Source organism: Oryctolagus cuniculus, chromosome 4 (assembly GCF_964237555.1).
Source record: "Oryctolagus cuniculus chromosome 4, mOryCun1.1, whole genome shotgun sequence".
Classification (NCBI taxonomy): Eukaryota; Metazoa; Chordata; class Mammalia; order Lagomorpha; family Leporidae; genus Oryctolagus; species Oryctolagus cuniculus.
In genome coordinates this window covers 145,161,079-145,178,172 of record NC_091435.1, presented here as the reverse complement: position 1 = coordinate 145,178,172, position 17,094 = coordinate 145,161,079, and the positions used below count along the sequence as shown (strand labels likewise).

The 17,094-nt window shown below is 37.1% G+C and overlaps 1 protein-coding gene across 6 annotated transcripts in view; it reads right to left on the bottom strand.

The window, feature by feature from the left end:
• Nucleotides 1-17,094, bottom strand: part of STAG1 (STAG1 cohesin complex component) — a 381,944-nt gene that overhangs the window by 77,750 nt on the left and 287,100 nt on the right. For all 6 annotated transcript variants that reach the window (XM_070072781.1, XM_002716398.5, XM_070072783.1 and 3 more), the window contains 2 exons: nucleotides 13,723-13,837; nucleotides 4,402-4,519 (listed from right to left, as the gene is read on the bottom strand). In XM_070072781.1, coding sequence (XP_069928882.1) covers nucleotides 4,402-4,519; nucleotides 13,723-13,837 — 233 coding nt within the window. The remainder of the gene's footprint in view (nucleotides 1-4,401; nucleotides 4,520-13,722; nucleotides 13,838-17,094) is intronic.

Here is a 17,094-nt window from a genome sequence, read left to right as displayed (position 1 = left end):
CATACTTACATATGTTGAAGACCAATAGATTTAAATGTTAGAGAAGCATTTAAGTCTAAAAAAAACCATAACTGCCCTATGAGAGTTTAAAAGTTTACATTAACTATTTTAAAATGGATTAGGGAAAAGCAATGAAAAGGTAAACAAAGACAATAACCTCCTGTCCTTTATTCTATGCCAAAATTATTCTGCACAATAATGTGTTGTGTACATCTTAATTCAGTCAATTTTATTTTAACTGTCTTAGGGAAACACATGAACTACAGTTTATCTCAGAAAAACTCAGAGCTTTTCCATCTATACTCCCATGATCTAATGCCTAACAATGTCACAAAGCTTTACACTCAGGAACAACTACATTGTATTTTTAAGATTCTAAAATTCTGTTATTTTTTACATTTGGCCAGGAATAAATGAACAACAATTTTATCACTGAATTCAGTGAATTTTCATTTATTTAGGAAGCAAATCCAGTCTTCTAGAAAGTGAGGAGACACACAAGTCTCCTGTACATAGGAAAATCCACCCAAACTTCTGCAGTGTCCAAAGTCAACAATTTTGTTAATTTACTCTCTCACTTGAAAACATCCATTTAGAAATTTTTCCTGAATGAGGAGATACGGTAGACTCAAAAACAGTTGGAATTCAACTGAAATAAATCTCTTTTGGGATACGATAGCAAAAATAATAAAACTAAAAGCAAAGCAAGCCTTAAGTTGTAGACAAAAGACAGCTAGAACCATAACAACAAACAGGTATTTGGTTCACACTATAACTACAAATCTTTCTTACTCTTGGGAATTTTATTTATTTTTTGCATATTATCTCTACTTCGTCAGTATTAATTTGACACTTCCCATGGCTCATCACTACCCATTAGTTTCCTATTCCTAAAGGGCCTCTTCAGGTCTTCTGTCAGGAGTCAACTGAAACATGGATCTCTCCTTGTTATTACCATTTTGAACATTTTGACTGTGTTTGCTTTCTCGGCAAGAATGTATGTTCCACATGGAAGTGAGCTGACCTGGTTTAATACTGTTCCTATAGTATTTAAGATAATATTTACCACTTATAATCAAGATATATTTTTTAAAACATTTATTTATGTACTTATTTGAAAGGCAAAGTAACTGAGAAACCCAGGAATTCCATCTGGGTCTTGAACATGGGTGGCAGGGGCTGTCTTCCACTGCCTTCCCAGGCACATTAGCAGGAAGCAGAATAGCTGGGACTTGATTCTTGTGTCCAAAGCAATGGCTTAATCTGTTGTGCCACAACACTGGTCCAGTACACTGAATTATTATTATAATTTTTTAACGGTTTACTTATTTATTTGAAAGACAGAAAGAGAGAGAGGGGGGAAGAAAGGGAGAGAGATCGTCCATGTTCTGGTTCACTCCCCAAATGACTGCAATGGCCTGGGCTGGGCCAGACAAAAGCTAGGAGCTAGGAGCTTCTACCAGGACTCCCACAGCATCCCAAGAACTTGAGTCATCTTCTGCTGCTTTTCCAGGTGCATTAGAGAGTTGGATCAGAAGTGGAACAGCCAGAATTCAAATCAACACCCATATGGGATGCTGGAGCAACAGGCAGTAGCTTAACCTGCAACACCATGACATTGGCCCCACTGAATATTTTTAAAATGATGAATGAAGCAGTTATCTCTACTTTGAAGAATTTATTCACATTTACTTTACCCATCAACTGGATCATAGAATTTTAGCACCAGAAATGACCAATGAAAATTATCTAGTGACAGTTGCTGATTTATAGTTGAAGAAACTGAGAGACCCAGAGCACTTACAACTTGGTGATAGTTGCCTTCTTATCTGATGGCTGAGCTGTTAACAAAAAACCAGACTTTCACATAACACTTAAAATTTATCCAGCTTTGTGACTCCCAAACAGAAAAAAAAAAATCCCTTAAAAACACTGTAAGGGGGTCGACGCTGCTGTGTAGCAGGTTAAGCCAGCACCTGCAGTGATGGCATCCCATATGGGGGCAGATTCGAGTCCCAGCTGCTCTACTTCCAATCCAGCTCCTTGCTTGGAGCCTGAGAAAGCAGTGGAGGATGGCCCAAATGCTTGGGCCCCTGCACCCACATGAGAGACCCAGAAGAAGCTCCTGGCTTTGGATAGGTCAAGCTCTGGCCTTTATGGCCATTTGGGGAGTGAAGCAGTGGATGGACGACTTCTCTTTGCCTCTGCCTTTCCCTCTGTGTAACTCTGCCTTTCAAATAAATTAAAAAAAAAAAAAAAAGCCACTGTATGATAATCTTAAGGCTACCGTCAACTGTGATTTAAGGTGATATTGGTAGTCTTACACAATGTATGTTTTCCCAAATTTAAGTCCTACATATCCAAGTGCTTAACTTAGACTTTTCTCCAATGGAATTTTATCGTACTTCACCTATATAAAATATAACTTAATTTCTAGTTAGTCTTGAAAATAGGTTAGTGGCAGCATTTTGAAATCAATTTGGATGCCTTTCTATACCAAAGTTTATAAATAATACAGCAAATGAAGAAACATGTTAAAAATTGAGTGATTATGTGAATATGGTCTGTACTCGTCATGTCTAATTTCTCAGCTCTTGCCTACCCAGATTCAATACCATAAAACTGACTTAAGACTTTTCTCACCTTATAAATCACTTTTCTAGCTCAACTACACCAACCAACTCCAAGCCAAACCAAATCAACCTCTTGAATAGAAGTCAGAGAAACTCAATTTCAAGTGAATTTAAACCAGAATGAAACACCTCATTGAGCCTACTACTACGTACATAGTATATAGTAAATGTACTGAGATTAACCTGTTGACAGAAACAGTAATTATCATTTATTGATTTACATGGTAGTAAAAAGTTAGTAAGAGAGCATACCACCCTTGAAGCTTCCTGTCACCCTTCTCCACGGAAATAACCTTTTAGAACTTGAAGAGATATAAAAATATGACTTAGAATCTGAAATCAAATTTCTTACCTACTCTAGCATTTTACTAATTTTATACCCATGAGCAAGGGAAGGAAAATTGATGGAATGTAACACTAAATTCTATGCTGTGGCCCTCTGCTCACATATTGATTAGGCAGTAGTAATTAGAAGGAGAATTGATACTTACTAGGAAACTATAATTTTAAGATAAAAAGATTAGTTAGATTTAGAATGTATGAAGTCAGTGAACTCAGCATGAGTAAATAAAGAGGAAAAAAATTAAGAATAGTAGTCCATGTTTCTGTGATCACAAAAGTGAAAGGAACCAAGAGTACAGCCAGGGGTTTAACCCAGTAAGCAGAAGGCCCTTTCAACTTAGTAACAGGGAGGACCATCTTCTTTTAATTAATTAATTAGCTTGAAAAGGCAGAGTGACAGAGAGGGAGAGAAAGAGAGATCTTCCATCAGCTGATTCACTCCCCAAATGGTTGAAATGGGCCAAAGCCACAAGCCAAGAATTCCACCTAGGTTTCCCACATGGGCACAGGGGAACAAGAATGTGGGCCATCTCTGCTGCTTTCCCAGGCAAATTAGCAAGAAGCTGGATCGGAAGTAGAGCAGTTGGGACTGGAATGGGACTCCAACATGAGAAGTCAGTATTATAAGCGGTAGGTGTCCCCTAAAAAAATGTTTCTTTATATTCTGAAGTCCAGGTTTTCAATGTATTCTGGCCTTACTTACATCAAAGTATCATTCACCTCCTGGGATTATTACTGTTTAAATTAAATAACAGTTTTTAAAGCATTATTATGGGCTAGTTTGAAAACTTAGTATATGCTGTATAGGAAAAAACATTCTAAAGAACTTTTTGCTGTGCATACTACTCTGAAATGTGTAAAAAGATGCATTTTTCAGAAATTCTCAGCTACTATTCTATTTTCTCATATTCGTCAAATAACTAGGTATATAACCCTTTTACTGATTTCTTAACCTTACGCAAGTATTACAAAAGAGAGTATGTTTAAGGTTTAATTCAATTCTTATGCATCAAAAGATTTTTCAGGTTCATATATACATATAGCAGAAAGATTCTAAATGTACCATTTCTTTTATATTGATTATATATTTAATGTAAAACACCTTAATATTTTTAAATTACTAATTAAAATTATCAGTTCAGTATTTTAACAAAAGGTATTTTGTGACTGAAATCAACATAAAGAAGGCTTTCTTGAATCTTATACCATGCTTACATGGATTCTAAAACACTCATGGCACATGGCAGTAGTGTTAATATAGAAAGTTGTTATTAGCTATTGGAATCTCTTTGCTTGTTACAGGAAATGAATTATTCTTTTGGCAAAAAGACAGCATGCTTGCAGGTATTCATTTTTAAGTGATATATACATTTTGGTATGATTATCAACGGAAACTCAATATGTTAAACATATGAGAATACTATACCTTCCTCTCCTTGAACAGGTTCTTCTAATAGTAACTCTGTCATACATTCCCAGTCTTTTAACAGTTCTTGAGAGCTCTCCCACAAACTGTCCACCAAGTAGGCTGCATGCTCATGTAACTAAAATTAACAAATCAAGTGTGACTAAAGGATATTTAATAAAAAAACTGGCAATATTTTCAGTTAATAATGATTTCCTTCATAATTGAAAATGACTTCATCTCAATGACTCCAAGAACCATTTAGAGAACATAATATACAGTCCATAATCCACTGTCAATAATGTAGATACAATACATACAATCAATTATATTAAACATTTACAGTGGTAAGATGTCTAATGACATATTTGGTGAGCAAACAAAAAGTGCAGCTAGCAGGCAGAATTTCAGAAATTATAAGCTGTATGTAGTTCATTATTCACTACGCCTGGTTGTCTGTTTTTAACTGTTGTTTAAAGAAAATGAGTCACTTTTTAAAAAAATTATTTATTTATTTGAAAGGGTTACAGCAAGCGAGAGGGAGAAACAGAGAGACAGATATTCCATCCACTGGTTTGCTCCCCAGATGGCTACAACACCCAGGGCTGGGCTAGGTTAAAGCTAGGAGCTTCATTTCACTCTCCCACATGAGTCATCTGCTGCTGCTTTTCCCAGGCCATTAGCAAGGAGCTAGATCAGAAATAGAGCAGCTGGCACACGAGCTGGCAGAAGGTGTTGACATTGTTCCAATTTTTGCCACTCACAATTAATGTTTCCACCCTTATATCAAAGATTTTGGAAGTGAGTGTTGTTAGGCAGCAGTTTAAGCAGCCTCCTGAAATGGTAGCATCCCCCATGAGCTCCAGTTCAAGTTCTGCTGCTCCACTTCCAGTCCAGCACCCTGCTAATACTCCTGGGAAAGTAGCAGCAAATGACCAAGTCCTTGAATGCCTGCTATCCACGTGGGAGACCATGATGAAGCTCTGGGCTTCAGCCTGGCCAGTACTTAGTCATTGTGGCCATCTGGGGAATGAACCAGTGGCTGCAAGACCTCTCTCTCTCTCTGACTCTGCCTTTTAAACAAACAAACAATTTTTAAAAATTTTACACCTTTGAGGCACATGACATCTAGCTAAAACCATCCTGGAGTTTTCAAACTATAGCCTGTACCCTAATCTTGAGTTGTTAAAACTAAGTTTCAAAAAATGAAGCGAAAACATATAGAAAGGGTAAAAACAAATTTACCTGTTATGTTATATGTGCACTTGTACCTCTGAATGAAGATACTTTTCTTCATAGGTAGTAGCCCAAAAGTATGTAGGTCACCTTTTCAGATCTACTAGTTACCTACTATCTTGGCACATTTAGCACTTGAGTTGGTTTTCTTTTTTATTCCTAATTCTATCATACTCAATATTATTCAATGTGAATTTTGATGATCTTTTTAATGTTCTGCCTTGTTTAACCTTAATTATGTACTTCATTTCTACAATATTTTAAATCTTAAATCCTGGCTCCCAAAAATGTCACAAACACAGAGTATTTTTTTTTTTGACAGACAAAGTTAGACAGTGAGAGAGAGAGAGACAGAGTAAAAAGGTCTTCCTTCCATTGGTTCACCCCCAAAATGGCTGCTGTGGCCAGTGCACTTTGGCCAATGCGCTGCGCTGATCAGAAGCCAGGAGCCAGGTACTTCCTCCTGGTCTCCCATGGGGTGCAGGGCCCAAGCACTTGGGCCATCCTCTACTGCCTTCCCGGGCCACAGCAGAGAGCTGGCCTGGAAGAGGGGCAACCGGGACAGAACCCTGCACTCCGACTGGGACTAGAACCGGGGTGCCGGCGCCACGGGTTAGCCTAGTGAGCCACGGCACCAGCCACAAACACACAGTATATTGTCTCCCAGTGAATTCTGTCAAAACTGGGGTAGACAATACTGATTTATATCTATGCTTGGAAAGAAGACAGGTAATGGTTTGCTACGAGAGTTCTTGAAATTTTTCAAATTCACATTTCTAAAGACACTATTTTTAGAACATCATTAACATAATGCCAAGAGTGACAGGCATAAATGGTGTACAATCTGGTGTCAAAGACGAAAAACCAAAGCAAAAAGCTGAAAAACAATTGCTTCAAAACTGTTGCTATTAAAATCTATGGTAAAATTTTCTAATATGTACAGTTGCAGTTTGGGGAGATTTTGAAAAAGCTTTGTAGAGATTAACAGTAATGATTATATATCCATGCCCATATACTTAATGACAATGAACAGTATATTCAAAAGTCATGTTTGTTATACATTATTTCACCAAAGTTTAAAAAAATCTTATGCTCAATAAATATGCTTTTATACTTAACACACATATTTTTCATAGAATAGGTAAACATTCCATTATGACATATATACAGATTATAGATTCCATAAGTATAAAACATAATTTTTGTCCCTCTTAATATTTTTGGTTTTCAATTCTGATTTACCTTTCATCATAGTTTTTATTTTTTAAATCAATATTCATTTCTTTGAGAACCAGAATGGCAGAGAAAGGAGATCTTTCATTTGCTGGTTCACAGACTAAATGCCCGCAAAAGCCAGGGCTGGGTTAGGCCATCCCCAGGAAGGAGCTGAGTACTCCATCTGGGTCTTCCGTGTGGGTGGTAGGAACTAGTACATAGGCCAACATCCACTGCTTCCCAAGATACATGAGCAAGAAGCTAGATGGACAGTGGAGAAGCCAGGAATCAAACTGGCCCTCTGACAGGGAATAGGGACATCCCAAGTAGCAGTTTAACCTGCTATACCACAAGGCCTGCACCCCGCTAGCTTTTTCTAAGCATTTGCTAGTTATATCCAGCCTTTACCTAGTCTTTTATTTGAAAACTTTTTGCATTGTTCTGACTACAGTATGTCTGTAATAACATATATCTATTCTTCATTTCTTTATATCAATCCAAAATGTTAACCTGACTTTTAATAAATCATGTTAATCTATGTACATTTACTGGGATAACTGATGTTTTCTATTTTTGTTTCACAGGACTCTGGGTTACACAGCAACGGCTATGGAATTCATAGCCAGTCTATTCCCATTTACTTTACAGCTTCAATATATTCCTCACAGTTCTGGCGAACTGACAAAATCTCTTTCATCTTGACTAATTTAGCTTGAGATTTTCAATGGAACGCATGATGGTACAATTCAAGCCTTTAGGTAGTATAATAACATTAGCATCAGTATTCTTAAGGTTAATATTTCTGTGCCTTGAACCAAGGCATCCTAAAACTCAGGTCTTTTATGTTATCACTGCTCCTATAAAAAATTCTGTGTATGGGGTAGCCAGCACTATTAACATAGATGCTAACTTCTTTTATAATTTGCTCTTCATTTTGACTATAATGTAGAGTTGCAGTAGAATGTATTCTGCTTGTATCAACAGCCAATTATTTAAAACTAAAAAGGTATACCAGGAAGGACAAATAATGCATTGGCCCATTTTCTGGAAGGAGCTTCAAATTCACTAGTATTGGCAACAGTTATCAGAACAATATAGTCAGGGATTAGCTTGACATAATGTTTACAATAACTGTTCTGACTTACATTAACTGTTATAGCCACAGAACTTTTTGTCTTCAAGTTTCTGCTAGACTAAAAGGTAAATCCATATTTGAAAGAAAAAATAAACAAAAATTTCTCTTTTCTTTTTTTGTAAAGATTTATTTATTTGAAAGTCAGAGTTACACAGAGGGAGAAGGAGAGGCAGAGAGAGAGAGAAGTCTACCATCTGCTGGTTCACTCCCCAGATGACTGCAAAGGCCGGTGCTATGCCGATCCAAAGCCAGGAGCCAAGAGCTTCTTCTGGGTCTCCCACATGGGTACAGGGGCCCAAGCACTTGGGCCACCTTCTACTGCTTTCCCAGGCCATAGCAGAGCTGGATCAGAAGTGGAGCAGCCAGGTCTTGAACTGGTGCCCATATGGGATGTTGGCACTGCAGGTGGAGGCTTAACCTGCTAGGCCACAGAGGTGGAGCCAAAAAAATTTCTAACATGGTCATTGGGGGAAAGGCTACAATCACTTGTCAGATACTATGTATGTACTAACAATGAAAAGATGAAGTTACAGAAAGGAAGGCCCTGAGGGACTCTCAATTGCTATGAAAGAAGCTGTGATTAAAAAGTAATTGTAACCTGGGCCGGCGCCGTGGCTCAATAGGCTAATCCTCCACCTTGTGGCGCCAGCACACCGGGTTCTAGTCCAGGTTGGGGTGCCGGATTCTGTCCTGGTTGCCCCTCTTCCAGGCCAGCTCTCTGCTGTGGCCAGGGAGTGCAGTGGAGGATGGCCCAAGTGCTTGGGCCCTGCACCCCATGGGAGACCAGGATAAGTACCTGGCTCCTGCCTTCTGATAAGCACGGGGCGCCGGCCGCAGTGCGCCAGCAGCGGCGGCCATTGGAGGGTGAACCAACAGCAAAGGAAGACCTTCCTCTCTGTCTCTCTCTCACTGTCCACTCTGCCTGTCAAAAAAAAAAAAGAAAAAAAAAAAAGGGAACTGCAACCCTAAAAATTGAAAAAAAAAAAAAGAAAATGCAAATTTTTAAAAAGTTTTTTAGTGTTATAATTCCATAAAAATGTGAAAATAAGGTACTTGTTTCAAGCATACTTTTTACCTTTTAGAAATCAGATGAATAGAAATAATAATTCATTAACAGGTAAAGAGTCACTCTATGGTAAATAGTAATTAAAATAAAATTAACTTTAATCTGCAATTTGTATAACTTATACTTAAATCTAGGTGGTTTTTACCCTACTAGATCTAAGAATTTATTTTATAGACTTTCCTCTAAGCTTTTATATAAGGCAAACTAATCTTATCTTCCTGGCGACTTAATTACAACTTTCTATTTATACTCTGATTCATCTTTTAGTGGTTTCAAAGTTATTCCTAATATTTTATTTCATGTTTTCCCTACCTCTTAACCCTTCTATCAAATAGCTAAATAAACTAAAAAAGTTCAGGATATAATGGGATCCCAGAGTGACTCCTTTAATGGAAACAATCTTTCCAAGAAATCAAAAATTTCTAAACACACCTATATTAGGGTCTTTACTTTTGCTGGAATACATCTAGTCATTGGTGAATCTTGGATAACATTAAAAAAAAAAAGCAAAAGTTGTCATTTATGGTCTACAGATGAACATTTTGGGGAAATTTGATAAATCATTAATATGGCTGTGAATTTTCTATATTAAATGATTATCACAATTAGCCTCCTCGTGCCATGTGACTACAAGGAGAGTGACTATACGTCCACATTGATCAGACATGTTTTAGATTAGTACTTTTGTTTCATATAATTATTAATAGCTCCATGTCCTTTGAAAAGTATCACAGTTTGTACTATAAATTATACGGTCAGACACTAACTACAGGGAAATCTGGACTAATCACATTCAAGTACCATTACCCTACTATTTGGCATGCATCTAAAATACGAGGTATTTTGTTGCCTGAAATCAATGGCTGTTACATAGGCTGTGATAGCTTAGAAACATTACTTTTTGGGGGCCAGCACTGCGGCGTAGTGGGTAAGGCCGCCATCTGCAGTGTCAGCATCCCATATGGCAGCCAGTTCAAGTCCTGGCTGCTCGACTTCCGATCAAGCTCTCTGCTATGGCCTGGGAAAGCAGTGGAAGATGGCCCAAGTCCTTGGGCCCCTGAACCTGCATGGGATAACTGGAAGAAGCTCCTGGTTCCTGGTTTTGCATCAGTGCAGTTCTGACTGTTGCAGTCAATTGGGGAGTGAACCAGTGGATGGAAGACCTCTCCCTCTCTCTCTCCCTGTCTTTGAAATAAACAAACACATCCTTAAACAACAACAACAACAAAAAAATCAATTTTTAGACCAAAATAAAAAACTTGTAACTTAGGTAGGTATCTTAGTTTCCATTATTTTATCTAAACTATTAATCTCTTTGACATTTTTTATTATTCTATTATTAAAATATCATTATTTCAATTCCTAGTAAGACAATGAATCCCAGTTAGTCATTCTCACTTATCTATAAGATATAGACTCATTCTACTTTATTATGATTTCTAAAGTTTTTTAAAATTCAATATTTCAATCATCTATAGTAACATTTTACTCATTAACTTGTATTACAGTCAAACAAAGCAGAATTCAGTGTAGGACACAACCAGGATTTCATGACACTGTAAGAATATGACTTCTAGGGTCTGGTGTAGTCGTGAAGGGGGTTAAGTCGCAGCCTGCCACACCAGCATCCCTTAAGACTACATCCCATAAGAGGTTTGGTTTGAGTCCCAGCTGCTCTACTTTGGATCTAGTTCACTGTTAACGAGCCAGGGAAAGCTGCAAATCTAGTGCCTGGGCTCTTGCCACCCTACATGGGAGACTAAAATGGAGTTTTAGGCTCCTGGCTTTGGCCTGGCCTGGCCTGACCTATCCAGTTATGGATGGGAGAGCTCTTTCTCTCTCTCTTTGTCTCTTGCTGTCATTCTGCCTTTTAAATAAATTAATTAATAAATACATCTTTAAAAATAAAGAACTGCCTGAACTTGCTCTTGCTGCAAAAATTTTAAGTTAATCTCACTAAAGTTGAGAGTAGAATGGTAGTTAACAGAATCTGGGGAGGGTAGTAAAGTGGGAGGAATGGAGAAAGTTGATTAATGGGTAATGAATTATAGCAGATAGGAGAAAGGCATTCTTTATTGCATAGCAGGCTAACTTTAGATAATAATGTATGGTTTCCTAAAAAAGACAAGCTATAACAGAGATTTTTGACTACTTTCATTATAAAGATTTGATATAGGAGGACACAGATATGCTTACCCTGATTTAAACATCACACAATGTATATATGTTTTAAAACATCATATGACACCCCATAAACACATGCAGGTTACATATATCAGTTAAAGATAATAACAAAAAGTATTGTTTGGGGGCGGGGAGAGGAAGAAGAAAGATTTTCACAAAGAATGTTTTTGGTGAAGCACAGGACACCATAAAGACCAATATAACCAGCATGAATCAACAAGAAACTCTTATGATTTGCAGTTGCTTTTGCAGCTGACAAGAATGTCATACCAAAGAATTAAGATATATGTTTTAATTCTGCTGTAACACTTTCACAAACACAGGAATACAGTAGTAACATTACAGTAATACAAATTACTGCTTTAATAAAAACCTGCCTAAAATGGAGATCTATATCTTTTAAGTCTTTGTGCATTCAGAGATAAAAAATATTTTAATAAAAAATTTCAATTAGCCAACATCAACATATCCCCTAAATTTTCAGCAGTTTATAATATTTGTATGTTTCAACTCTAATAATATTTGAAATTGTTGTGCCTATAAAGCCATCTTTAAGAAGAGACTTGATTTTTCCATAATACTTTAAAAAATTTGGTTTACTCCCCAGCTGCCTACAATAGCCAGAGTTGGGCCAGACAGAAGCCAGGAGTCTGGAACTCCATCTGGGCTTTCCAAGTGGGCAAAAAGTACCTAAGTTCTTGAGCAATCTCCTGCTGCCTCCCAGGACCTGCTTTAGCAGGAAGCTGTATAAGAAGTAGAGCTGAAACTCAAACCCATGCATTGCGATACTGGATGTGTGTATCCCAAGCAGTGACAGAACTGTTGTACCTAATGTCCCCTGAACAATACTTTATAGATCTTATTCCTCTCAAGCCTAGGGGACACTAAAGATATAAAAACTGGAATGGTCTATCATAACTGTGATAGCTACTAGATATCCTGAAAATTAACATACTGCATTTTATTCTGTAATGTGTCCACAACTGCTCCGTGAACAAAATAGTATTTTAAATCCATACAAAGTGTGGTCATTGAACCAGGAACATAAGCATCACCTAGGAGCTTTGCAGGAATGCAGACTCTCAGCTCACACTCCAGTTATCAGATAAGCACAGGCATTTTAAACAAGATCCCCAGGAGATTTGTATGCACATTTAAAACACTATTCTTATGTACATTCTTTACTCAAATTTAACTCTCCAGCTGCTTTTCTCACTTTAGTCTTTATCTATTCCCAACTCAGAAAACATCAGTAACTTCTTTATCACTTTCCTCCTTGCTTTATCCTAAAGTCCCCGTATTTTTCAGTTTTTTTTTCATACAGACTCTTTCTTTGTGACTCGCTTCCTTATTTCTAGAGAGTTTCTCTAGCATGCTCAAACTTGAGAAAAGAATCTTTTTATTTATTTGAAATTCACTGCTACAGAGATAGAGAGAGATATCCATCTTCTATTCAGAGAGAGAGAGAAATAGAGAGAGAGATCCATCTTCTATTCACTGGTTCACTCTCAAGATGGTCCCAAAGGCCAGGGCTGGGCCAGGCTGAAGCCAGAAGCCAGGAGTTTCATCCAGGTCTCCCATGTATGTGCAGGAGCCTAAACACTTGGGCCATCTTCCACTGCCTTTCCCAGGCCTGCTATAATTAGCAGGTAACTGGATCAGAAGTGGAGCAGCTGGGACATGAACTGGCACCCATATGGGATGCTGGCATCGCAGGTGACAGCTTTACATGCTACACCAAAAGGCCAGCCCCCAAAGCATCTTTAAAAAATTTCTCTTCTTCCCAGACATTCCAATATAAATTTAAAAGACTTCTTCAAAATAAAATTAAGAACCCTAGATCTCTGTTCTTTACTATATTCCTAACTCTATTTTCATGCTTTACTAAAGCAAGAAGTTCATTCATGCACAGTTGTTTAGTTTAGCTCTGAAAGAAACACAAAGTATAAAGCAGCAGCTAAGTAGGCAACCCGAAGTTAGGCTGTGAGAATAGATCCTTGTAGATACTACACTATGATTGTTAATTATAACTGATTATAGCACATGGAAACATTGCTATGGGATTTGTACAACTATCAATTAAAATATTTGAATACATATTTTTCTTTCTCCTTATCAAATCATTTTCAAATAAGATTGTACTAACAGTTGTAACAGCTTGACAACTTTCAATAAACTACTTAAGCAATAATTAAAGACCATGGGCACAGCTTCAAGAAAAACAAAAAGTAATGATAAAACACAGTACTGCAATAGTGGAGCACTGTAAAAGTTTAACAATTGCCAGTTTATACTACCAATAGTTGATCTACACCTACATACATATTCAGAGTCTCTCCCAACAAAAGGTAGAGTACTGATTCCAAAATCAAGCAAATCTTGGAAGTAATTTATAAAAAACAAGCTTGTTATCAAATGATTAAAATCTTAGTGATAATGAATCAAATGACAGTTTTATTTAATATAGCAATTAATAAAAAAATGAGTAACATTAAAATTTTTTTACCTCACTCTCAAGAAAGAAAAGAACTAGCATCCTAATGAGGTTCCCATTTGGACTGTTCCTTCCCCTCCTTTTTGCTAATGCTTCTTCTGCTTGTGGATCATGTCTGCTAAACAGTCTACAAATAAATAAGACAAGAATATTACAAATGTACATGGATAGGAAATTCAGTATTTCCCTTCACTATAAAAAATTTTAGTACTTACAAAAAAGAGAAGCAACAAGATCACAGATTACTAATCTATTTCAATACAAATACACTGATGTCTTTGTAAGTAAAAAATGGTTGGATCTGAACAATTTCATATAGTTTAATAATAATATATAAAATATAAAAGAAAACTTATTACTGGTGAATAATCAATGTTCAAATATGTATGAAAATCAAAGTACTGTTATTATCCTATGTGACTGATACTAGAGTATGTAACTATAAATTAAGCTCTATTTCCTTAAATATTGATTTACAATTACAACTCATAATTATAATAATGTAATGATAGCATCTAACCAAATGTTGAAGCAATAACAATAAAAATTTTTATTTTCAATAATTAAGTAATTTGAAAAGCAGAAAGAGAAGTTCAATGTGATAGTTCATTCTTCAAATGCCTGCAACAGCTGGGACTGTGCCAGGCAGAAGCCAGGAACCTGAAGCTCAATCTGGCCCTTCTACATGGATGGCGGGAACCCAAATCCCTGGATCATCACTTGCAGCCTTGCAGTGTGTGCACTAGCAGGAAGGTGAAAGCAGAAGTGGAGCTGGGACTCAAACCTAAGAACACTCATATGAGATACAGAGTGCCAGGTATGTCTTAATCACTACATCAAATACCCACCCCTCATAACCTTTACTTTTTAAGTCTTAAAATAATTTATTTTCATTTATTTAAGAGGAAGAGAGACAGAAAAAAAGACCTTCCATCTGCTGGTTCATTCCCCTAATGTTTCAACATCTGTATTGCCAGACTGAAGTTAAAAAACCTAGAAATCAGTCTGTTGCTCTCATGTGTATGTCAGGGACCCAAGCATAGAATTTTCAACAGGGGTGTTTTCTTTGTTCATTGCAATTTTCCTTTTACTCACAGCATTGCATGGAAGAAGGGCACCTTGAGCAGTTCTTAAGTATTGTTAGAAAATTAGCTAAACATTTTTGTTACTAGATGATATTTAACACTAATGTCACTCCACTGAATTATGTTGGGTTGAGTTCTGTTTTAACTATTAGTATATGAGCAAAAAAGGAATGCAAGAATTAATCATGATTTAAAAACAAAAGTATGAGGAGCAGGAATTGGGCTGAGAGGTTAGGCCACCACTTGAGACACCTGTAACCCATATGGAAGTGACTGGGTTTGAATTCCAGCTCTGCTTCTCATCCAGTTTCCTGCTAATGCACACCCAGCAAGTGATGTCTCATGTAATTGGGTTCCTGCTATCCATGTGGGGGACCTGTGTAGAGTTTCTGGCTCCTGACTTCACCCTGGCTAAATTTTTGCTGTTGCAGCCATTTGGTGATCCTCCCAATGGATGGAAACGTGATCTCTCTCTTCCCTTCAAGAAAATAAAAATTAAGGGTGCTGGCGCTGTGGTGTAGCAGGCAAAGCTACCACCTGCAGTGCCGGCATCCCATATGGGCACCGGTTCACGTCCTGGCTGCTCGACTTCCGATCAAGCTCTCTGGTATGGCCAGGGAAAGCAGTAGAAGATGGCCCAAGTCCTTGGGCCCCTGCACTAGTGTGGGAGATGTGGAAGAAGCTCCTGGCTCTGGATATGCTCAGCTCTAGCTATTATGGCCATCTGGGGAGTAAACTAGCGGATGGAATACCTCTCTCTCTCTCTCTCTGCCTCTCCTTCTCTCGCTGTGTAATTCTTTCAAGTAAATAAATCTTTAAAAAAAGAAAAGAAAAATTAAGAACAAAAAGAGATCATTAAAAAAATCCAAAAGATCAACCTGTGAATTTCTGTAGGGCAGGGACCTAAAATTAGATTTTAGAGTGAAGCTTTCATTTATTTGCCCAAGAATGACTGTTTTCACAAATAAATCAGGAGTTTATGTAATGTATCCCAATTTTTAAAATTCTGACAAGTATTTCAAATTTAGAAAAATATAACATAGTGGTGAGTGTTTGGCACAGCAGTTAATTTGCTGTTTGGGATGCCTGCATCTTTTTATCACAGTATCTAGGTTAGCATGCTAGCTCTACTTTTAATTCTAGCTTCCTGCTAATGTGCATAATAGGAAGCAGGAAGTGATGGCTCAAGTTCTTGGGTCCTTGTTACCCATGTGAGAGATCCAGATGGAGTTCCTGGCTCTTGGCTTTGGCCTTGTCCAGCCCCAGCTGTTGCAGGCATTTGAGAAGAGAATAGGCAGATGGAAGATCTCTATTTCTCTTTCTCTTCAAATAAATGAAAACAAATATTTAAAGGAAAATATCATGCAGATAAAATAAATATATGCAAGGACTTAACTCAATTACTACTAGTTTATGCCTAGTATTCCATACAAAACAAACCTCTTTAGTTTATTTTCTCTTTTAAGTTACAGAAGCAATACATTCTGTACTTGATCTCAGCCAAAAGGCTGAGAAGCAATTTAGAAGGAATACTTTCTACAAAAACAAACTTTTTAAAAACTTAAGTAGAAACTACAGGCTAAGAATAATCCTGAAAAAGGGAAGAAGTTTAAACTATAGTGCACTCTTTCTATCTGTGACTGACAACATCTCAAGATAAACAAAGAAATAGCATTATTCTGTAACCACAAACATCAAAGTCACTGGCAAATTCAATACACTATTTTAAAACTCATGCCTGAAAACCTGGATTTTCTTCTTCACTTTCCACTATAGACATGCACTAGTAGCTGGCTTTCTTCTTAAGAAAGATTTTTCACTTGGGAACAACTCTTTCTACTTTCAGAGGTACAACTGAGCAGAGAATTACATGTTGTAGCACTACGATGCAGACACACACTAAGACGCATGAAGGTCCAGGCTTGCTCATTAGCAAAGTTAACCATTGATGCACAACAGTTGTTCAGGACATGATTTATACCTATGCTTCAGCATACTCATAAATTAGTAAACAGAATGGACTTCTAGATTCATCTGCCAATAATCAAGTCCACTAAGTTAAAACCAAGAGCAAAGATACCAAATATAAAACAAAATAAAAGCTACATGCAGAAAAGCAGCATATTTAAGAACAAATCAATCTACTAAAAAATTATAGAACATAAACTAGTAAATCATGATCAAAAATGTGTGTCATAGGAGTGTTTACATTCATAAACTCTCATTAGTTCTATGCTTTGCCAAAAACATAGATGATTTTCTAAAATTAAATTGCAATTGTGTATCACTATGCATTACT